At 42.2% G+C, this 22,115-nt stretch overlaps 1 protein-coding gene across 1 annotated transcript; it reads right to left on the bottom strand.

Moving 5' to 3' along the window:
* Positions 1 to 1,371: 1,371 nt before the first annotated feature.
* LOC117244658 (soluble scavenger receptor cysteine-rich domain-containing protein SSC5D-like) lies at positions 1,372 to 12,604 on the bottom strand. Its single transcript, XM_033515729.1, has 16 exons — positions 12,541 to 12,604; positions 11,687 to 11,779; positions 11,155 to 11,475; positions 10,710 to 10,739; positions 9,828 to 9,908; positions 9,424 to 9,501; positions 8,542 to 8,616; positions 7,703 to 7,828; positions 5,800 to 5,841; positions 5,652 to 5,693; positions 4,814 to 4,846; positions 4,632 to 4,664; positions 4,473 to 4,523; positions 3,556 to 3,594; positions 2,869 to 2,971; positions 1,372 to 2,131 (listed from the first exon to the last, which is right to left on the bottom strand). The coding sequence occupies exons 1-16, from the start codon at positions 12,602 to 12,604 to the stop codon at positions 1,816 to 1,818; spliced, it is 1,527 nt and encodes a 508-aa protein (XP_033371620.1). The 3' UTR covers positions 1,372 to 1,815.
* Between the last annotated feature and the right edge of the window lie 9,511 nt (positions 12,605 to 22,115).

Here is a 22,115-nt window from a genome sequence, read left to right as displayed (position 1 = left end):
TGTGTATGGAGAGATGGCTCTTTCCTGCTGGGAGATGCAGCCTGGAGAATGGCTTGGGAGCAGCCCTGGGGAGATGGATTTGGGTGTGTTGGTGGGTGAGAAACTCACCATGAGCCAAAAGTGTGCATGTGCAGCCTTGAAAATGAACGGGTGTGGGCTGCCTCAAAAGAAGGGAGATGAGGGAGGTGATTCTTCCCTTCTGCTCTTGTGGGACCCCGCCTGGAATGCTGCATCCAGCTCTGGGACCCCAACATGAGAAGGATGTGCTGGAGTGAGTCCAGAGGAGGCCATGGAGATGCTCCCAGGGCTGAGCCCTTCTGCTCCAGGAAGGAGAAACCAACAGGAGCTTGGTTTCTGCCACCTTCATTTTGACATCTCTCCCTTTAGGTTACCCTGGGCAAACAATTCCCTGTCCTTGCTGAGGATTCCTCAGGTTGTAAAGTGCAACTGTTGTAGAAGAGTTGTCATGAATATATTGCTGAAACACCCAGGGATAAGCAAAGCAAGGTTCATGTTTGTCACAGATTAAAAGAAGATTGCACTGCAATCACTTTGCAGACAGAACTTTCTTAGTTCTGAAAGAACCCACGCTAGGAACTACAGAAGGAAAAAGGATTCTGCCCTTCCTACCTGAGGCAAGGGAACAAGCACTGTCCTGAAATCCTGAATTCCTTTCAGCACAGCTTTAACAAAATACCTGTTCCACTATATTCACCCTGTTTTGTCTCATGAGGACCAAAGCTCTGAACTCCAGAGTATTTCTCAGTGAGTCCCCAGCCTTTGAAGCTCCTGGGGTTGTGGCTGTGCCAGTGCCCCAGGTGTGCTGGTACCTGGCTTTGGGTCAGGCTGGGAGCAGCCAGGGCTCCAACACAGGCAACACAAACCCCTCAGCTGTGCAAACAGGGCTTCTTCCAGCTCTCCTAGAAAAGCCAAGACCTTCTTGAACCACAGCCAGGTGCTTTTTTTTCCACAGTAGTATTATTTTTTTTGACAAAACCGTTTTCTTTTGTAAGCAAATGGATATATAATGCATTTGTAATGCTACTGTATTTATTGTATGTATGTATGCTACTCTATTAGTACTATTAATACCCTATTAATGTATTTCTAATCTCAGACCTATGCCTTCTTTAAAACATCTCTGATTTTTAACTCACTTTAACGATTTTGAATGCAACTGTCTCTTCACACTGAAATGTACTTACACTGCCTTTGAGTGTGGAGACATTGAATACATGCTTAAAGATATTGCACAGCATTTGAATTCCCTTTGGTTTCTGGAAATGCTAAATTTGCATTTACTCTGTGCAGCCTTTTATTTCTTAAACCCACGCACATACTTGCAAGGAATTTTCAAATGCTAACATCCCTTTTTGTGACTGGCTGTGAAGCTGCAGTGAGTGTGGGAGCTGGCATGTGGATCCCTGCCAATCAATGCTGTGTCCATCAGAACCAAATGCCCTTTAAATCATTATCTGTGAGAAGCAGAGCACAGGGTTATCAGTGTGGGGGAGTTTTGTATGAACTGAGCATGATTAGAACTGAAGGAACACCGAGAGGGAAACAAAGTCTTGATGAAAAAACCAGGCAGTTGATCCAAATATTGTCACTGAGAATATTTACTGAAATTTAGGCTTTTACAAATCTGCTGAATAGATCTGAAAGGTCTGAAGTGAAAGAACCCAGTTCAGTTAAGATTAAGTACCTTTAGATTTACACCCACTAGTATATTTTTAGAAATCAGCAGCAGATCTTGGAACACAATGAACGGGTCCAGAGGCAGTCAACATAATGCCATGGTCAGAGGCATCATTCCTATGAGATAATGATAATAACTCTGTCACTTGCGCTTCTCCTGGCTCTCCTGGGGCCTGGGTAGCCGTGGAAATGAGGGCCTCTGTTCCCTGGGAAGCGCTGGGGAGGATAGAAAGGCCTGTCCCTTGGGAAAGGTCGGGGAGGAGGAAGAGGGGGCCTGTCCCTTGGGAAGGGTTGGAAAGCAGAAGGTCGTGCGTTGCACCCTGATGCTTTGCACCGTAGGCAAACTCTGGGGTGTACAGGAGCGCTGTAATGGAACTGGACAAGCCTCTGGCTTGGTGAAAGGTGATTCCCACAGCTTGGGTCCTTCACACACCTGAAAAAAGAAAAAAAAAACCATCAACCCCACATATAAATTGTCATGTAATGATTGTGACATGCTCACTAAGCCCGTTTGTCTCCTTGGCTGCAGGAAGCTTTCTTCCAAAAATGTCCAGCTGTGATGTTAATCTGAACTCCTGAGCACAAATGCCACTACATGGAATTTGAATGTCTGTTGGTGTAATGTGCATCACAACACATACAGATATCATAAGTGTAAAGCACCTCGTGGGATTTTGTTAATATCTATTAAATCACATTATAAATTGTAAAATGATGAGTTTGTGGAATTTTACTGCACACTCTGCTATGCTTCATGCTTAATTAAAACAAACTAAGGGATATCCCAACCCTGAAAGAAGGATTTAGCTTTTTGGAAGCTTAGAGCTGCCTGTGAAGGATTCCCCTGGACAGCCAAGACAACACCAACATCCCAGCCCTCTGACATGTCTTTGAAACCCTGCCAGCATCATCTGGTGCCATAAACCAGTGACTCCAGCAAGAGTGGCTCCAGGGACATCTGGATCAACAGACTTGTACCAAGGATGCTGCAGAAACAGTGAAGTTTTCCAAAATTTCAGTGTGATTAGTAATTGGTCGTACAGGTATGACTGAATAGTCAAATCAAGTTGTGCCTGAGCATTTGAAGGGTGTAAGAAAATGGTGTGAAATCGTGTTTGGGGTATCCCAGCTTGGCTCTGGGGTATCTGACATGCATGAATAAATATTTACCCTTCCAGTGTTACTCTTGGCATCCCAGGTCTCCTTGGCTGGCACACTCTATTTAGGTATGACAGCAGCATCAGCCTCACAGATGGAGGCAGGGGAACAACATCTGTGCAGAAGAAGGAAATGGATGTTAATAAACCAGAGGTAAACCCAGAGCAAAATGCAGCACACATTAAATACTGCCTTTGCAAATTTAAATGTGGGCCTGGAATAGCAGCTGAGTGGAGAGGAAATGGATTTCTCTCCCTTTGGTGATGTTCCCTTAACAGCTCATTTCTCCTTCCTACAACTAACAGCTCACTCCACGGTAACTCCTTGGTGTTGTTCTCTCCTGGCATAGGGTGAATTTTCCAGGATCATGAGATGTCTCTGCCTGTGAGCCCTCCAGAGCACAGGGCAGGCTATGGGAGGACATTTCAGATGTTTTTTCACCATGGATGATGCAGACCTCGGCCAGCTCATCCCCTAGGCACTCAGCACTGAGGAGGGTTCTGCTGCCAGCCCTGTACAAGCAGCCTGTGATCCCTGTTTGAGCCATGGCATTCCCAATCTCTCTGCCTGCATCCAGCCTCTCCCACTTGCCCTGCACTCAGTGAAATGCCAGCCCTTCCCAGCTCACATCTCTTACCCAGAGTATCCTGCCCTTAGGAAGAGAAGCCATTAAAAAGAAGAAAGAATCAAATACTTTACCTGAGCCTGTAGTTGCTGCATCTGTCTTTGGATGGGTTTCTCATGAAAAAAAACAAAAAATAAAAAAAAAGGTTAAAAAGTGACCTGATAAAACTATGTGCTTTGATGCCATCAGTTAATAAACATTGTAATGAGCAGAACACATTAGGAGTAGGAAATATTATTAACAACAGTTCTGAGGAATAGAATTGTCATGGACAAAGGTTTCATACTAAGGAAAGTGTGGAGGCTTGATTAGTACAAGTGACATATTACTGGCATTAATGGGAACAAGATTTAATTCTGTTTATCCCTCTGTGTGGGGTGATAATCCCCCAGACTCAAATGTCTGCTTTGCAGCTGAAGTTCAGTTTCTTGTGTTTTACCAAAGCAGCCAAGTGCCTTTTATCAAAGTGTAGCTGATATGGCCAGACTCTCAAAGAAACCCTTGGTCTGCTCTCTAAGCAACTGAGGCAGAATGTTATTGATTAGCGAGCAGAACTTGCAATTCAGTTTCTTCAAAATATAAAGCCCACTGTGGAAAACTAAGGTTCAAATCAAATACCACTGAATATGTCAACAGGATTCCCACTGGCTCAGCTTCCAGTGGGGATGTGACTTTGAAAGCACAGTGGGACTGACTTTATAGGAGTGAGGTGATCTAGAAGAAATCTGAATTTATGTTGGTGTAGTGTGTCTGCCCCAGTGAATTCCAATTCTTTAGAACTTTCAGCAGAGCAGGTATTCCTCCCACATCAACACCAACGATTTAGGTCCCTTGATTTGTATAGAAGCCAGAAGAATTATCCCCAAAGTACAATATTAATTTCATGAGATGATGCATGCAGTGGAGACAGGGAGCCTTGCCAGCACAGCAGCAGATCCCAGCTTTGGCAGAGCATTAAGGGTATAAACCAGGGTAAATCTGCATCACTTACTGCTGTCAATGGCTGTTGTTGTTTCAGGAGTTGGAGCAGGTGAGCTTGTCACTGTGAGAAGAGAAAAGATGAAGTTAAACGTTGTCCATGTTCTAAAGACACACATGACTCACATGAAATACAGTTCACCACAGCTGAAGAAATGACCAGAAAAAATACCTGGGTTTTCAGCTGTTGTGGGCTTGGTCGTGACTGTCAAGGAGAAAACAAAACCACACTTCATTATCTGTTCCATTATTGTGTGGGCAAAGCCAGGGCTGTCAGGGGGGAGTGGTGCAGGGTTTTACTCAAGCTGATGCTTGATCCTGAAATTCTGACCAATATCCTAAAGTCATACACACCTGCTGCTCCAGGTGTTGTGTCTTCTGCAGGGGCTGTTCAGAGACATGAGAGAAAACAGAACTGCAGATTAAAAACTGTTCTCCCAGCACTGGGCAGGAGAGAGATACCCAGACCTCAGGGGACTTGTAGGTCTCTCTTGAGGGCTGGACAATGGTGCTGCTGCCCAGGGCAAAGTTCCAGAGTGGGAGCAGCCCCAGTGGCAGGAAAACACATCCCTGTGCTGCCTCTGCCAGGCTCTGCCAGCTCGGGGAGCCTGGGGCTGTTGGCTGAGCTCCAGTTTGGGGCTGGATGGAGTTTCTGACACGCAGGGCTGTGGCTGCCTTGGTGGGCACTGGGTGTGTTCACTCCCATGGCAAATACAGCCCGGGGTGTGCAGGGACTGGGATGCAGCCCTGGGAAGTGCAGGAAGGCTGATTTTCTGGGAATGGGACGATCAAGTGCAAGAGTGAGTTTATATTGATGTTGTGTGTCTGTCCCTTCCTGAGTACTTTCATCAGGGCCAGCTCTCCTCCTTTGCCTTTTGCTCCTTTATTGGCTGGAAGCCAAAGGAAGGGCAACTGGGATTATCTCCAGCTCCAGTCCCTGAGATTATATCATTATGGAGACAGGGAGGCAGACAATACATAACCAGAGCATGTTTAGACAACTAAACATGTAAACCAGAGCAATACTGTATTATTTATTATTTACATGTGGTAGTGTCTGCTGGAGCAGCAGTGGATGCTGCTGCTGCTGAGAGAAAGAAAATATGAATTTAAATATCGTCTGCATGTTAAATGTATATTTTTAGCTCTGACACCCATAGCATGTAGGCCACAGTTCCTCTTTATTGCTTACCTGGGGTAATGTCTGCTGGTGCAGGACTAGGAGAGGCTGCTGCTGTGAGAAAGAAAAGGTGAAATTAAATTTTATGTGCCTGTTAAATGTATATATTTTTCCCCCAAGACTGATAGCATGTATACCCCAGTAATGCCATTTTACTTACAAGTGGTTACATCTGCAGCTTCAGCAGTTGGAGAAACTTTTGCTGTGAAAAAGATTAAATTAAATATTGTGTGCATTTTAAATGTATATTTATTTTCACCAGGACCCATAGAATATGAGCCAGAGTAATGCTGTATTACTTAATACAGAAAGAAAAGGTGAAATTAAATATTGCTCGCATTTTTAACTATGTGCTTTTCCCGTGAGACCTACAACATTTCCTGTTTATAGGAAATTAGGGCTGAGATACAACAGTGGTAGAGCCTAATTTTTTTTTGATACCTTGCAATTTAAGGGCTATGGCTTGGGTTTGTTTTTTTCCCATCCTTTAAACACTGTCCCCCATCCTTGCTGACTCCCTCACATAACAGAGGCTTGGCACAAAACGCTTCCCCAGAACAGTGGCAGAGCTATTTCCTCAGCCCAGGCTCATTTCTGAGAGCTGGCCACTCACAGAACACTCCACACATTTATCTCCCTTTCACAGGGAAAGGCTTTCAGAGATCTGAAGTCCCAAATTAGTTTTATGGGCCTGGAGTGTATTTTTCTTTCAGAGAGAGAACTCAGAGACGGTGCCAGCAGCATAATTGGAGTCCCTGCTGGTTTGTGGCCATCATCCACGTGCACACACCTGTCTCACCCCTTGAGAGGTACCAGGTTTTCATTTGGGGAGCTTCTGCTGTCACCTGGTTGTGACCAACTAATGCACATCCATCCCTGGTGAGGGCTGTGTTTCCTGGGACTCCTCGTCCTTAATTCCTTTTTGCTGGCCATGATCAAAGCTCCTGCCACCCCAGCACCGTGCCAAGCATTTACTTCTGCAGAAGTTCTGGCTGTGCAGAACTGGCAGCAGCAACGTGCTTGGCTCCTTCCCCAAGATCTAATTCTAAACAAGACTGCCAAATATGAGATAATTGAGAGAAATGCTAATTAACCTGTTAATCCAGGTGCTGAGTATTCATTGGGGATGGTGAAAAGTGTTAAATAGAAAGTTTAGCACTATTTTAAGGCTGCATTGGCTGTCTAAATCCAGGTGGGGATAGTGAGAAAGAGGCAGATTAAAAATTCTCTATTTGGATCCAGGCCTTGAATTGCAGGCAGAAAGAAATTTGTTGTTATTCAGCTGATATTAAAAATGGTTTTATGGGAGTGAGGCAGCTTTCCCATAAAAGTTTATAAATCAATTAATTATTTAATTAATCTAAAATATTAGCAGCAGTCTAAAACTTTCAGGGGGACTTTATCAGCAAATAAAGAACTGATTAAGTAATAGGCTCAAGAATCTTTAATGTCTTCTTGTGGGCTGACTACAGACAGATGAACAGACACTTCTCACTTTCAGCAAATCAGTAAAAGAAAATAATCAATATCTGTATCTCTCCAAAGAAAATTCTTTGTTAAGTGTAGGATATAATCAAAGGAATCAGTGAGCACTGAATATTCCTGAGACTTTAACACAGTTCACCTTCATTATGTACAAATTGAAGTAATAAAGTTAGTAGAGCTGGAAAGGAGCATTTTTTCCCTTTAACCACTGAACAGCATCCCTGTTACACACAGTGTAGAGAAGATGAAATTGTCTGAACAAGGAAGGCAAGCAGCAAAATCTGACCAGAACCCTGCAAAAGAATCTTCTAAGAAGGAAAATTTTTGTTTCTATCATTTTGAAAGTGACTGTCAGGAAAAAGGCAGAAAAAGAGCAACTGATAATTCTTCACTGCGTGGTGAAATTGTGGTTAGAATATTTTTTTAATGCCTAAAAATTGTTTCATAAATTCATTAAAGCATTAATTCATTAAAAGGTTGCAAAGTGTACTGCGGAATGGATGCCAGAGTAAGAGTTTCCAGAAAAGAGCATGGGAAAAGGAGGGTGTGGGCACACACTGCAGCACCATCAGCTGTACCTGGCTCTTCCTCAGCTTCCTTCACTGTGGGCTGTGGTGCTGGAGTTGTTGATGGCTCAGGGCTGCTTGTGGCTGGGGCAGAAGTGCTCAGATTGTCTGCTTCAGTGACAGAATAATCTCCTGAAGCTTTGAGGGGAAAAAAGCAGGAGGAACAATGAATAATATTGGCCAACATGAACAGGAACCACAATTAAATTTGGGTTAAACTGTTTGGATTTGTCATGTTGCTAGAAAAGTACAAAGTCTTTATCACCACATAACACCACAATAAATCAATATTTAGTAGTTGGATATTTAAGCTTCTTAGCTTAGAGAACGAAGCAATATGTTCATAGCTCTCCTTATTAAACTTCTTTGCAATATTTTTGCACACAGTCTGGCTGTCCCTTAGCTCACTTAGGCTCCAAATTGATTTTGCAATTCAGACTTTGCCTGTGTAAGCTGTGCTTAGGATTCCTGGTGTAGTTACTGCCTCAGGCTCCTCATTCACTGAAGTGGATGCAAAGGAGGAACAGAGGTTCTGAAGGGACTGTGAAAGTGGTGAGAAAATACACCAGACAGTGATAGAAAATGGAGCTGATGATTGCTGATATGCTTTTGATTATATCCTTGAAGGAAAAGAGACTTGGATTGTAGCCTCTAAAATCTGATTATTAGAGTCAAAATACTCAGGTGAAGTTGTACTTTGTTAATATGAATATAAGCTGGACTTTTCTTCAGTGAGACAATGAGCTAGCAGTTGAGGTTTATTCATTTACTTTAATCCTATCAAAGTAACCTATTTGGAACAAACTCAAGCACTTTTGATTAGATTTTATGGCATTGTGTCTGTATCTTACCTTCAGCCAGTGTGGAAAGGATTTCTTTAGCTGAGGTTGTCGCATCCACAAGTGCAGCAGGTGACAAGTCTGATCCTGAGGAATAAATTGGAAACAAGAGGGAAAGAGCACTCAGGTAAGGCTGAAATCAACTCTTGATGACTTCAAACTGTTCCCCATGAGCTGCACTGAGAGATGCTGATTGTGCAGCACATTTTGGCTTCTCACTGAAGTCCCCTCCTAACCACATTAAAAACCATGTTTTTCTGACATGCTGCATGTTGTGCAAATGCTCTTTTCCTCTTTGTGGAGCAGTTTCTGAGGTCCTGCTTTCCTCTGTGGAGGTGGTGCAAGGGAAGGAGGCTGAAAGGGTGAGAAACTAAATGGTTGCAAGCAGCAATTAAAAGCTTAAGAGTGATTTCAAGAGCTTGTGACTTGATTTAGGTCTCAAGTTTAATAAAAAAACTGATTTAGTGGGTGGTGTCCCTGCCCATGGGAGAGGGTTGGATCCAGGTGATCTTTAGGGTCCCTTCCAACCCAAACCATTCCATGATTATCAAGCTGATGAATAACTGGAGAGGCTCATCCCCCAGCTGAGGGAAATGAGTGAAAATGCCTGTCTGTGGTCTTAAATGTTTCCAGAGCTTTTATGAATTTTGAACTCACAGAATAACAATGATCTGGACAGTTTTTCTTTGCAAATTTTTTTTAAAAATGTATTCTTTATAGCTACAACTCAGAGGTATCAATCAGTAAGCAACTATATATAATAGCAACTAAGGAAAACTACATTGTCTGCTATGAATATTTACAGATTTACATGGTCACATCTTAATTTAGCTGAAACCCCCAAATTAACAGAGTATTTATTTTAAGAAGCACATGTGAAATGGCTCTTCTTACCTTTATCAGCTGTGGTTGGGATCTCAGGAGTTGATGTGGTAGTTTTCTCTGTGGCAGTAACAGCTGCAGAAGTCACATCTGGAGCCAGTTGGGGAAATACAAAACAGAGAGAGTTTGGCAGCAATTAGGAGTGAACATGTGAATGGGTCTTGATAAATAAATTTGGGCTTTATGGGGAAATGAGTCATTGCAAAGCCTGTTATTTTTGATTGCAAAAAAATTACTTTCACCTCCTTTAATATTTGCTAACAAAGGCAGTGGGTTTGTGTTGTTCCTCACTGCCTTGTTTCACTCCTAGAGGTGCAATAATCACTTGGAAAGGTGCAAAGGAGCCATTGTAAGGGAGATTAAAGCGTGAGATTTGTCTTGTGCTTTGGGAGTGACATCCAACCCCCTTCCCTCACCTTCCTTGAGATTTTCCACGGTCTCTGGAGCAGGAGATGTCTCAGTCTGTGCTGGGGTTGGGCTGGGAGCAGGGGAGGAACCTGCAGAGACATTGCAAGGGTCTGTGACATCATTCACATTTTGGGTTTCGTGGGACAGAAAGATCCCTGGACTTTAACTTCTGTTCATGTGGCTCAGCACAAGCTCTTCCAGCATTGTCAGTGAGTTTGGGACACTTGGGTTTCTCCCACCTCCTTTAAACAAATCGCATCTGTTGCTCTGAATTTCCACACGTGACATTTGCAGCTTGTTTTTCACCCTGGCCTTTGCCAGCAGAAATCAGGGGTTCTGTGCTAGCTGTCACAGTTGCTGCTGTGTTAAAACCTTAAGAATAAATGGTTTTGGGAGCCAGCTTTTCATTTCTGTGTTACATATAATAAAACATTCTATAGGGTAGAATAAACTGCATTTTAACCCCTGCTCTTCTGTGACTGGGTATTATGAAGAGCATAATTATCACCTAGAAACCCCAAGAAACATGAGTCTGTACTTTAAGGTTTCCAGGGTGTTATGATTATTTCAGAAAAAAAAATGGAATCAGAAACTTAGACCTGGAGTGTGAAGTCTTGCTTCATGTTTTCACTAATTATTAGTAAGTGGCAAATACAGTTTGTATTAGCAATGCAAAGAAATAATGAAAATACAAAGAAGTAATGTTGCAGTGGATAGAATAAATAGTAATTTGGAGCAATAACTTGTAATTCAGAGCATGTGCCTTTGTAGAAAACTATTTCAAAGGTGCTGTAATCATGTGGTTTTTTGAGTTAAAAATTAGATTCTGAGCACTGGGGAGACTGTAAAGAGCTAATTTTGGGAGTCCTGTCCCAAAAGCTCAGCCTTACCTGTTGGTGCAACTGTGGAGTGCATTGCATCTGTGAACAGCAAAAAACAGACATTTACCTTATTGGGCAGTTTTTTTATATTATATATTTATGACAAGAATTATTTTTGTTTCCACTCACATATGCCTGCTTCACAACTGGATGGGCCTCTATTTCCTCCTTACTCCTTGCCTTTCATATCTTGGGGGTTGGCTATAATCAGATGTTGACTAAAGCTGTCCTGAACTACCTGCTTTTCACTGTTTTCATACTCAGGGCTCACTGTCCAATCTTGTTATTTTTTGCAAGGCATCCTTTTACTCCTCAATCACTCAGACTTAAACAGAAGCAGCCCCCCCCACCTCCACTTTTCAGCCCTGGCCTGATTTCCAAGCTCTACCCTGATGTTTTGTGCATTAAAGGAGCAGGATAGTACAATTTTCCTTCTAATTACTTTTATTTTTACCTGAGCAGATGACACCAACATCCTCATTGAGTCCACAGTTGTGCTTGCCCCAGCCGGCGTGCCGGCAGTCCCAAAGGTGGGATTCAGTTCCTCTACACTGCACATCATCCAACTGGATAATTTTTCCACTGAGGCCAAAGTAAGACAGTCCCAGGACAGAGACAGCTTGGCCACAGTTAAGTTGTCTGCACACAACGTTGGCACTGTTCATATTGAAATAATCATCACAGACCGAGCCCCATTTTCCATCATGATAAACTTCAACCCTCCCGGCGCATCGGTCCCCTCCAGATTCCAGTCTCAGCTGTGGTTGTGGTGGAACTAAAGCAAAAGTTGACAGGTGAATCTCAATTTGCTTATTTATAGCTAAATCTCTGATGTCTAAATTTGAATCCCCACAGCTCTGCTGCGGGCAGGACCTGATCTACCCTGGTAGGGCACGGCTGGCTGTGCTGCTGAGGCACAGCTCACCCACAGCTGGCTCGGGGAGCTCTGCACCTCTGCCAGGTGCCTTCAGGAGCACGTCTCTTACCTTTGGGCTGAAATTTGTCTTTAATCCAATTGGAAAATTTGTCCCATAGTGAATCTGAGTCTCCATCTGGCTGGTTCCACCAGGCTCCACTTGCTGTGGCAGAGAATAAAACATATTGACCCTGAAGTAGTACATCATACTCTTGTTTTGTAAATAATCCAAACAGCCAGCCCTTAATCTACACTCTGTGAAATCATCTCTTTTTGGAAGGGATTGGCAAGGCTTTTTTTCATGGTGATAAATAAAGCTCAAATGATCTCATTCAAGATTATAAATTTGAAGGAACACGTCATGCAGACCATATTTCCACCTGGGTCTGGCAGACTGCTCTGTGTTTCTTTCCCCTCTTTCTCTACATTTTAAAAAGTACAGCATAGAATTATTTTAATTAAAACTAGAATATCAGAAGAAGAAAATTTAGAAAACAACTTCCACAAGCTGTTTCCCTCACGGAAAAGAAACAAAAGAATATTCTTCAGTCTTCTTCAGTCTATAACCTTCATAGGTTATATTTTGAAATATAGTATTTAATATAATATTACATATATTGTACATATTGTATTATGTATTTTGAAATACAAATATTTTGAAATACAAATATTTTGAAATACATTTGTTTTGAAATACATTTGTTTTGAGATACATATATTTTGAGATACATATATTTTGAAATACAACCTTTGGATTTGGACTGAATCTTTGAAGTAGAAGACAAACCATCAATTCTACATTACAAAACTCATCAGCAGCACTCAAGGACAACCTTTGCTGCCACTTCCCATCAAGCCAGCCTGTATTAGTAAATAATTCTGTAACATTTCCCTGCAAGAATGAAGAGATTTTCAAGGCAGTACCTGGTTCAGACAGGAGAGTGGTGCTCAGCAGAAGCAGCCAGGTGAGACGCACGTGAAGGTCCATGGTTGTTGGGGGTGGTCTGTCCTAGCCCAGCACAGCTGCAGAATTTATACCAAATGGGTTCTGGTCTGCATCAAAGGCGGGTGCTGTGCAACCTGATCCCTCTCCCTCAACTTCCAGATCGATGCCAAGGAAGTGATTTAGTGAGGATTTTCCCGTCACAGGGTACATCCAGACACCCGGATGAGGAGATCACGGAGCTGTTCCGGACTGGCCACCGAGATCTTCCCAAACACTCCCCGGGCACCTTTGTGGCCCTGTGTTGATGGTGTGGCTGTTCCAGGAAGCAGTGATTTACTTTTGGAGATTAGGCTGTTTGGTAAGGATTCTCATGCCACCCATTAAGACAGTTTCAAATTTACAACCATATTAACCAGATTAAATTGGCGTGGGGATTGTGCCAAAAGATTAGCATCCTAAAAGTGTCAGGCAAGCCTCAAACAAATTCTCTTTGTTTGCCAAAATTACTCCTGTAAGAAGCAGTTTTTCTTATTTTCCTGACTTCTCTTTAACCTGGGAGATCTCTCCAGCGTGTTTCAGATGTGCAGTTCTCTCTGTCTGATTTGCAGTCCCCAGAGCAATAAAAGAGCTTCCAGTCTTGTCCCTGGCATGAAGTGATGGTGTCAACACCACCATGGCCTCTGACATCCTAAAGGATTCCTCCAGCTCTGCCTCATTTTGTCTTGTCAGGGAGAAGGGACTCAGCTACAGAGAGTAAAAAAACAAAGCTGAATTTTCTTAGCTGAATTAAAAATGAACATAAACCCTTTCTTTTCATGAATGCTTTTCTCTACTTTAATGGCACAGTGCAGCTCTATTTGGAGCCCTGATATGAGGATAGAAGGTGACATGGAAGGAACATGGCTGAACACAAAACTCTAGTTATTAAGAAGCATCAAGATCTGCTTTTTCAGCATTCCTCAGTCTCCTTTACAAAACAGGTCCCAAGGAAGTCATGCAGAGGGTAAATCCTATGCCAGGAATCAGCAGGGATAACAGGGCTGACCTTTGTGGTTTTGGAAGAGCAAAGCTGTTCCCCAGAACACTTTAAAGATATCTATCAAAATCTGCTCCTAGGAAACAAACAGGGTTTGTAGTGAAATAATTTTGGGCTGGAGGTTTGGCGTAAATCTTTCTTCACAGAGTGAAGTTTTGCTGCACTGGCAGACCTCCCCTCCCTGGAAATAACTTTATTTAGTGTCATAATTTCTCTGGGAGGCTAAAATGAGAGGGAAAAGGCAGAGCTGTTCTGGTGGCTGCTGCCACTGGAGGGCAGAGGGGCCCCGTCCTTGGGAAGAGAACACGGGGCTGGGAAAAGATGCTCCAACATCTCAGAGCTGCTGTGGTGACCATAAAGACACTCCACCTGTGCAAATCCCTTAAAAGTACACGTATTTGTAAAGAATTTCACTAAAGTGTTTTTGAAGGAGTAAACTAGGGCTGATTGCCTTTCTTCTGTACCTGTTTATTTCTATTTCTCATTGCCTGGGGAAAAAGAGAAATCACTGATGTGTGTGAACTCACAGCTTTATCCCATGCTATAGCAATGTATTTATCACTGCTTTCAACATCATACTGCACTCCTGAAAGGTGTTCTTATGCCATAAATCCTGGCTTTTGCTGAGCCCACAGCATTCCCAACAATCTGGGGAGGGCCATTTCCAGTGTCTCACCACAGTGGAGGTGTTCCCAGTGCCAAACTCAATTCTGCACCAGCCCCTTCCCCTGTTCTGTCCCCTTCCCTGGACACACTCCAGCCCCTCAATGTCCTTCTTATCCTGGGGACCCCAAAGCTGATCCCAAGATTTGAGGTGCCCCTGGCACAGGGGGTGCTCACTGCCCTGGTCCTGCTGGCCACACCTGTGCTGGAACAGGCCATGATTTCTCTCTGACAGCTTTTCCACTAAAGTCCAATCAGTTCTGAAGTGAAAGGTGTTTTTGAGGAATGATTAGAAAAGAGGCAAATCCCAGCTGAAGTAAATCACATCCTCAATAACATAAACATTGCCTGTATTTATAGTTAATTTATTGTAAAGTGAAAACTTTGTGTATGAAGCCAGTCTTTGGGCAAAGCTGAGTGTGGGGTGCTGGGTCCAGCTTCCCAGTTCCAGAGGAGAATTCCCTTGGGATAAGGATGTCACATCCAGCCTCTGGAAGCCCCAGTGAGGGACAATCTTTGTCAGAGGTGAAGGCTGTGCCGAAGTCGGGGGGTGTCCGTGACCTTGGCCCCACACATGGCAGGAGAGGTCATCTCCTCCTGTTCCCCAGCTAAGGCTTTGTGTCAACACACCTTGCTTGCCTTGGAACCTGCTGCATTCCTGCAGCTTTTCCTGCTTTCCACTTTCATGTGGACAATGCTCTTAGTGGAGAGCTTTTCTCAGCTTCCAGCAAATCCCTTTGACCTCAGCAGTGCCATGGGCAGGGTCACACAGAGTGCCACCAGCACCCTTTGAGCATTTGTCATCACAAACACAGGAGTGGCCTTGGGGTGCCAGGGGCTGAGCTGTCACTTCTGTTGCCTTTAAATTTAACTTAAATTTTGGTGGTAAAGGCAGTGAGGCACATGAAGTGTGCAGTGTAACTCACTCCCAGATGAGCAGATAAAACTCTGTAGGCTGCCAAGTTAAAGTGATTTATTCCCAGCCGAATAGCGGTTAAGAAATTAGTTGTAATTAAATAAATTACCTGTGTTAGACAAATGATAGTGGGTATTTATTGATATACTTACGATGAAGTATTTAAATTAATAGAGCAAAATCAAGGTTCAACTCATTGAGAGAAGGGTGACCAAGACATGAGGTTAATCAAGCCAAAGCAGCACAGTGTCACCATGACTTCCTTAAAACTGCATTTTCTTTCCTCCTTGCATTTTGATATCACTTAAGGGCCTTTGAGCTTCATAAGGAAGTGTAAAAATTCTCTTAGGATTTTTTTGTGTGAGGTAAATCCAGATAACAGAGAATATTAAAAATGCTGTTCTAGGTAACACCTTTCCTTTTAAGACGAAACTTTTAACAATCTGATCCAGTGAAGAGGTTTTTCACACACAAAAGGCCACATCCTTTCAGTCCTGTGGCAAATCAGATTTATACTTAAGTTTCATATATTAAATCTCCTTAAATATTAAAAATCTGTGGTTAACCTCATGAAAACTCAGCTAAATCAAAATTACTGCTTTCATTGTGGTCAAAATCCACTGTATTTTAAGTTTTTCCTCAGGCATGAACTACTGAAGAAACTAAATAAGGTGCAAATCAGTCATAATTTAAAGATCAACTTTTTATGGTTGTGATTTTTTTTCAAGATAGAAATGTTTGAATAAATACAAAATCAGAATGCCAGGTATTTCAGTTCCCATAGAAGCTGTCAGAGGAGGAAATAAACAAAACATACATTTTAGCAATTACAGTTTCTATAAAATTAACTTTATTTTTAGAAAAGGTTCTTCACCCAGAGGGTGGTTGGACACTGGAACAGCACCAAACCTACCAGAGGTCAAGAAGTGCCTGGACAACATTTTAAGTTGGGTGGTTTAATTGTAGGTTGTCCTGTGAGGAGCAGGCAGCTGGACTCAAACATCATGGATTATTTCCAAATCAAAGATATTCTATGATTCTACAACAACACTTCACCTTTTTTGTAAAACCTCTTTTGTTTCACAAAGTGTCCAGCAACTGGATAATTAATTATGAGCTGACTGTCCTTGCTAGCAACTTGAAAAATCAGTGGAGAACAAGACTTTGGGCTTTTTTACCATCAGGCAGGCATTAAAAAAAGTTCAGGTTAAATTTGGGTAAGGATCCAGAAAGGCCAGAAGGTCGTGGCATGTCCTTCAGAGGCATCTGACACAAGCTCTGGTTCCTTTTTCTTGCTTTCTGCCCCTGAGCTGCAAAGGAGTCATGACTCTAAACCTTTACCTTTGGTTTATCCTGGTTATCTCACTCAAATAAATGATCCTCAGTTGTTCAATAAAAGCTTTGTCAGGGTGAGATATGTGGGATTAGGACCTTAAGTTCAGGAAAAGTCTCCTGTATGAAAGTTTGTTGGTTCTGTGAGGGCAGAAGGAGGGATTGATTTTGTTGTTCCTCCCAAGCCTTGGTAGTAAGCAAATAAAGTTGGGTAAAAGAGGTTACAGGTGCCTAGAAAAGTGTGGCAGTAATATAGAAGGACAAACTCTGAGTGACACTGCTTAAAATGCTCTAAAAGGTTTTGAATCTTAGTTGGATGGAAGTTTGCCATGTCAAATATGGATTAAAAATAAAGAAAAAAGAGGGAAACACTGCATGGGACAGAGATTTGGTGACAATGTGGGTATTAAGAGAGGCATAATGCTGTTGAGAAATGTGTTTTATAGTTCAGGGGAGCACTTTGCAATTTGACAAAATTAAAAATTCACTGTGGCCCCTCTTGAGCAAGCAAAGGTTTTGCCTTGTAGGCGAGCAAATGGCACCACAGTGACTGTCACACTTCTGTCCCTAGCAGCCCTGTGAGAACTTGTGAGAACTCCCACAGGTATTTCTCCTTCCCCCTGCACTGCACATCATCCATGACAATTTTTCTAGGGCTGTGAGCAAAAATCACATCTCCTGAAGGTGATGCCCCATGTCCACAGACCTGCTGGTTCCAGACAGCTGCTGCATCATTTTTATCCCAGAAATCATCACAAATTTTCCCCCAGGCTTTTTTGCAAAATATTTCAGCTTGCCCTTAGCAGTGGTTCTACCCATTTACCACCCCCACTGACATTTATTTGAAAGACAAAAGAGATTTTCCCTGAATCTGGACATTTCATGGTAAGACAGAATCAGAGATTTATGCAGGTTGGTTTATGCTGCTTGAAGCAGGTTGTTCTGGGTCGTGTCTATAAGAGCATTGAACACTTCCAGTGTTTTGCTCTGTGCAAATTCAGTTCTGAAACATCAGAGCATGATACTAAATGCAATTACACAAATGTAAGAATGCCTCTTCCTTCAGATCCTGTGCCAGCTGTGGATGAAAAAATCAGTCACTTCTAGGTGGAGTTTGAGTCAGTGCAGTAACAACCACATCTAGCAAGGAAATGGTGCTGAAGATACTGTTGGAACAATAGGAAGCAGATTAATACACCTTTTTTCAGGACTATTACACAAGTCTACAACAAAAGTCGGACCAGGCTTGAAATGCATTTTGTTTATGACTACATGGGAAAATATGAATTTTTAAAGTGTTAGCAGTAACAAGGTTGTATAAATGAAACAAAGTGGTCACTAAAATGAAAATCCAAGGTAAATCAGAATAGAACCAAAGGATTTGATTTGATAGGGTTTGATACTACAGAGGAAATGTTGCTGGAAGGCAAGAAACTGAAAGAGCAGCGATAGCCAATGTAATTTCAGAGTGGAGATACTTTTAACTTCTAAGAAGTTCTAGTAAATTTTTTTGCAGGAGTTCCTTTCTAATAGTTTAATTTTTGGAGTGCCTTAATAATTGTTTGAAGCCCTTCTCTTCTGTGGGACCAGTGGTTAACCCCTCCCCTTGGACATCCCACGGCAGCCACTGCCCCAGGAGGAACCAGGGAGAAAACATTACCAGGGCAATGGACAGCCTTATCTGCAGTAAACAAAACACTATTATTTTCCCCCAAAATGCAGTGCCAGGAACCCCTCAAGGCTGTCCAAATTCCAGCCTGTGTTTCAAACAGTTAATCTCCAGCTCGGTTTTTGTCCCCCCAGCTGTCACACTGCTGCCTTTGGGCAGCACCTGATGTGATGCCAGGATGAATCCTTGTGGTGCTGGCAGGAGCAGCCCTCTTGTCTTCCCCAACAATGCATTCCTCAGCGAAATCCAGCGGACTTGTGAAACAAAGAGGGTTTGTCTCAGGCTGGCAAAGCTCAGCTCAAGTGTTTACTCTTCATGCTCAGAGTGCTGCTCTCAAACCAGCGCTGCCCAAACCTCGAGGGGAAACTGAAGCAGGAGGTTCTGGCCACCCTTCTGCAGCTGGGGCTGCACCTTGGGGATTCTGCGCCTGAATTTGGGATATCAAGATCCAGAATTTGGGGCAGAAGGCCTGGCTTTGCCAAACAGAATGATGGAATTGCTGAGGTTGGAAAAGACATGCCTTTGCATGGAGGAATGGAGCCCTCACGTGAACACAACTTGATTTTCATCATATCTCGTGCAATAAAGCCCTGCTTGAATCCAGGCTTAGCAATAGAAGATGGTAACTAATGCCAAATGCTTCTAAAACATCTCAACATCACTAGTCAGACACCAGGAGGAAAGAGAGAAACTGAAACTATGGTTCCTCAAAACTGAGAAAAACACAGGGAAAAAAAGTGACAGTCACTCTTTAGAAGAGCAGCAGTAATTAATGGCTATTTTACACCCTGTGACTAATCCACTTATTTCAGGGGAAAAAAAAAAAAGAAAAGGAAATTTTGGTTGGATGAGTACCAGGTGATTCAGGGCAAAAGAGGTGCTCCAAGTGTTATTCTAGGAAATGGAAACAAATCACTCCAGTGGCACAGCTGGGTCACTGATCAGCTTCCTCAGACGAGAGAGGTTTCATTAAAATAGGCTTCTTGTGTCATGAGTCTGAGGGAGAAGGTCTCCTAATATTCACAAGCTGCTGTGTGAATTTTAGTGTCTCCTTAGCTTTTGCCATCTAGATAAAAACAGACAAAACATTTAAAAATATGATAGGGAGATCCTAGTGTAATCTTGTTTAAAAAGCTTGGCTGTGACTTGGTGAGTCTGATGGAGTTAACTAAGAAAATAAAATTATCAGTTGAGTGAAATGATCTCCAGAGTATATTTCTTTAGCTATATAATTGGAATTTGGTGCAAGCAGTGGGGCTTGGGCATGAAAGGACCCCTGAGCCAGAACTGGGAGCAGAAGGTTGTGCTCAGCTGCTGAATTCAGCTTGTTGTCAGTGGATATCTGTGGGATTCCATGGGGAAAGCATGGGGAGAAAGTAATGAAAACAAAAAAAATGGTGTTTCTTACTCATACCCTGCAAACCCTAATTAGCTTCTTGAAATCTCAATCCACATGAGGATTTTTTATTAATAACTGGAAAATGAATCTGCTTGCTGGCTGTGAGATGCAGAAACAAAACAATGTTTATTTATACCCAGTTATAAATATTTTTGTGGTGGGTTCCTGAGAAGGAGGACCACAGAGTTGAATTATCTGCTTCATACTCCAAAATTAGAATAGGAGGATAAACAGGACAGGAAATCCAGCATACAAACAAGCAAACAAGGACTTTATTTCTGAGCTTTGCTTCAACCTCAGTTCTGGCTAAATAGGTGATTTGATAGCACTGGGAACAGCATAAAGTCAGGAGCCCATAGACCCCATGCAAATATTTACTAAAAAATTTATGTGTATTTTAAATCAAATTGCTTTTGATCCCTTCTTTTCCCATTAAAGAAATCTTCAGGAGAGTTTCTCAGGGATGTGCAGTTTTGTCAGAGTTCTGAGCACTTTCAGCTGTTTGCTTGTTCCCCCTTCCCAGTGGGATGGGGGAGAGAATTGGGGAAAAATAAAAAGAAATGAAATTAAATTAAATTAAAAAATAAAATAAAATACAATACAATACAATAAAATAAAATAAAATAACATACAATAAAATAAAATAAAATAAAATAAAATTTCTTGAGCCCCCCAGCCTCCTCACTGGCACAGCAGCACGAGGAGCTGACTGAGTGTGAGAATTGCTCAGAACCATCAGTTCCCAACATTATTCTTATCCTAAATCCAAACAGGGCACTGTACCAGCTGCTAGGAAGAAAATCAATTATCCCATCCAGAAGCAGTGCAGTGGTGTCATTCAGTCCTTGGGTTGACACTTCTAAGGGATTTTCTCATGGTGCTGCAAGCAAAATATTTATTATTGGTGCTGAGATGATCAGTTGAGTGCATACTGCTGAGAGAACAAGCACGTGGGATGTGTCATGACAGACACACCAGGAGGAGCTGAAATAACCCAATACCAAAGTCAGACAGTTTTTCAAAGAATAAAGCTGCCAAGTGATGGTTGGTGTGTCTTTCTGAGGGCAGAGGAGGTGGCAAAAATAAGCAGCCCTCAGAAATCTCATTTAAAAAGAGCAAAGGGAATGTCCTTCACCTGCTCCTGGCCCTTGACACCCTCGTGTTTGCAGGCACCAGCCTCCCCTGTGAGACTGGCATAACATTGATCCCCTACAAACCAAACAGAAAACCAAAACAAAAGGCCAAATAAACAATTTTAGCTTACACTTTGCCTTTAATTCTTTGTATTTTTTACCTAGGACATGAAAGGCAAAAAATCCCAGGTCTTGCTTTTCATGTTTTCATGCACCAGTGATAAATGTTTATGTGGCATTTGGCTGTTTGCATTTCCAGCATATTTCAGTCTGATTTATGAATGTGCACAAGACATTCTGAAAGGCTGGCTGAGTCCTGAGAAGCCAAACTCCTCACAGCCACAAAGCATACAACCAAGGAGGGAAAAAATGTTAAATAGTTTTGTGATCAGCAACCAAAAGTAATAAAAATTGAACAAACTTTTTCCTTCTGGAAAGCAGATATGAAATGTCTTTCACCTCTTGACTGACATTTGGGTGAGAGCTGAAGGGTCTCCTGGCTGAGATTCAGTCTCCTGCATGACATTTGAGTTTTTGCCTGGTTTAGGATGTATATTAATGGGAAGGCTACCAATTGATATAACAAGCCTTTGGAATAGATTGTGCTTCTCAGCCTTAAAGATTGCAAACAAAACGTCTTTAACAGCTCAGTATATTTTGAATTTGGATTTATTCGATCTAGAGAAGTTAAAACTTCATGGAAAAGATGATAATCAGTGCTCAAAATAACTAGAATATTATATAGCCACAAATGCACTTGCTGTGGCAAGATCAATTTTTACATTTCCTTTCCAGAGATCATCCATTCTCTCCAAATTAAATCTTCCTTCCTTTCAATAAACCTTGGAATATTTCTTGATGCCTCACTCACATTTTCCAGCGCACAAAATCTTGAGGCATTAGATAAATGGTTTTAGAATGATGTGAGAGGAGAATTAAAGAGGAGGAAAATGATAAAATAATTGTGCCAAACAGCTTGTGGCATGGGAGTTGAAATTCTTAATCCTTTAAGAGGTGTTAGGATTACAATTCTTTCTGTTCTAAGGCATTGTAGCAGAAGTTATTGTAGATAAAGATATCACAGCTTCCCACAAATGACACATGTGAGGCTGTCACCAGTGAGGCTTTTTGGTGGCCCAAAACATGTAAGGTTTGCCCTGCATTCACAGAAAAAACAACTGCCAGGAGGGTGACAGCACCAACCACTGGTGTGAGGGAATTGTCAGCAGCAGGGGCAAGATATTTCAATATTTATACTAAGATAAATTTTATATTAAGACATTTAGAAGTTCCCTGTGTAATGTTTCAGGAGCAGGGGCTCAGACCATCACTTGGAATTTTTACTCAAACAGACCACACTCTTCAACACAATAAAACATTTGTATTTTAAGCACAGAGACATTAA

This window comes from Parus major, chromosome 6 (assembly GCF_001522545.3).
Source record: "Parus major isolate Abel chromosome 6, Parus_major1.1, whole genome shotgun sequence".
In the NCBI taxonomy this organism is placed as follows: Eukaryota; Metazoa; Chordata; class Aves; order Passeriformes; family Paridae; genus Parus; species Parus major.
This window is presented reverse-complemented; position numbering and strand designations above follow the sequence as displayed.

Excerpts from the sequence above, each read along its gene's own strand:
- LOC117244658 (XM_033515729.1), bottom strand. The coding sequence starts at position 12,604 with ATGGACCTTCACGTGCGTCTCACCTGGCTGCTTCTGCTGAGCACCACT. Across the intron at positions 8,617-9,423 it reads CCCAACCACAGCTGATAAAG|GATCAGACTTGTCACCTGCT; the intron begins GTAAGAAGAGCC and ends TTTATTCCTCAG. Across the intron at positions 2,132-2,868 it reads CCAAGAGTAACACTGGAAGG|GTGTGTGAAGGACCCAAGCT; the intron begins GTAAATATTTAT and ends TTCTTTTTTCAG.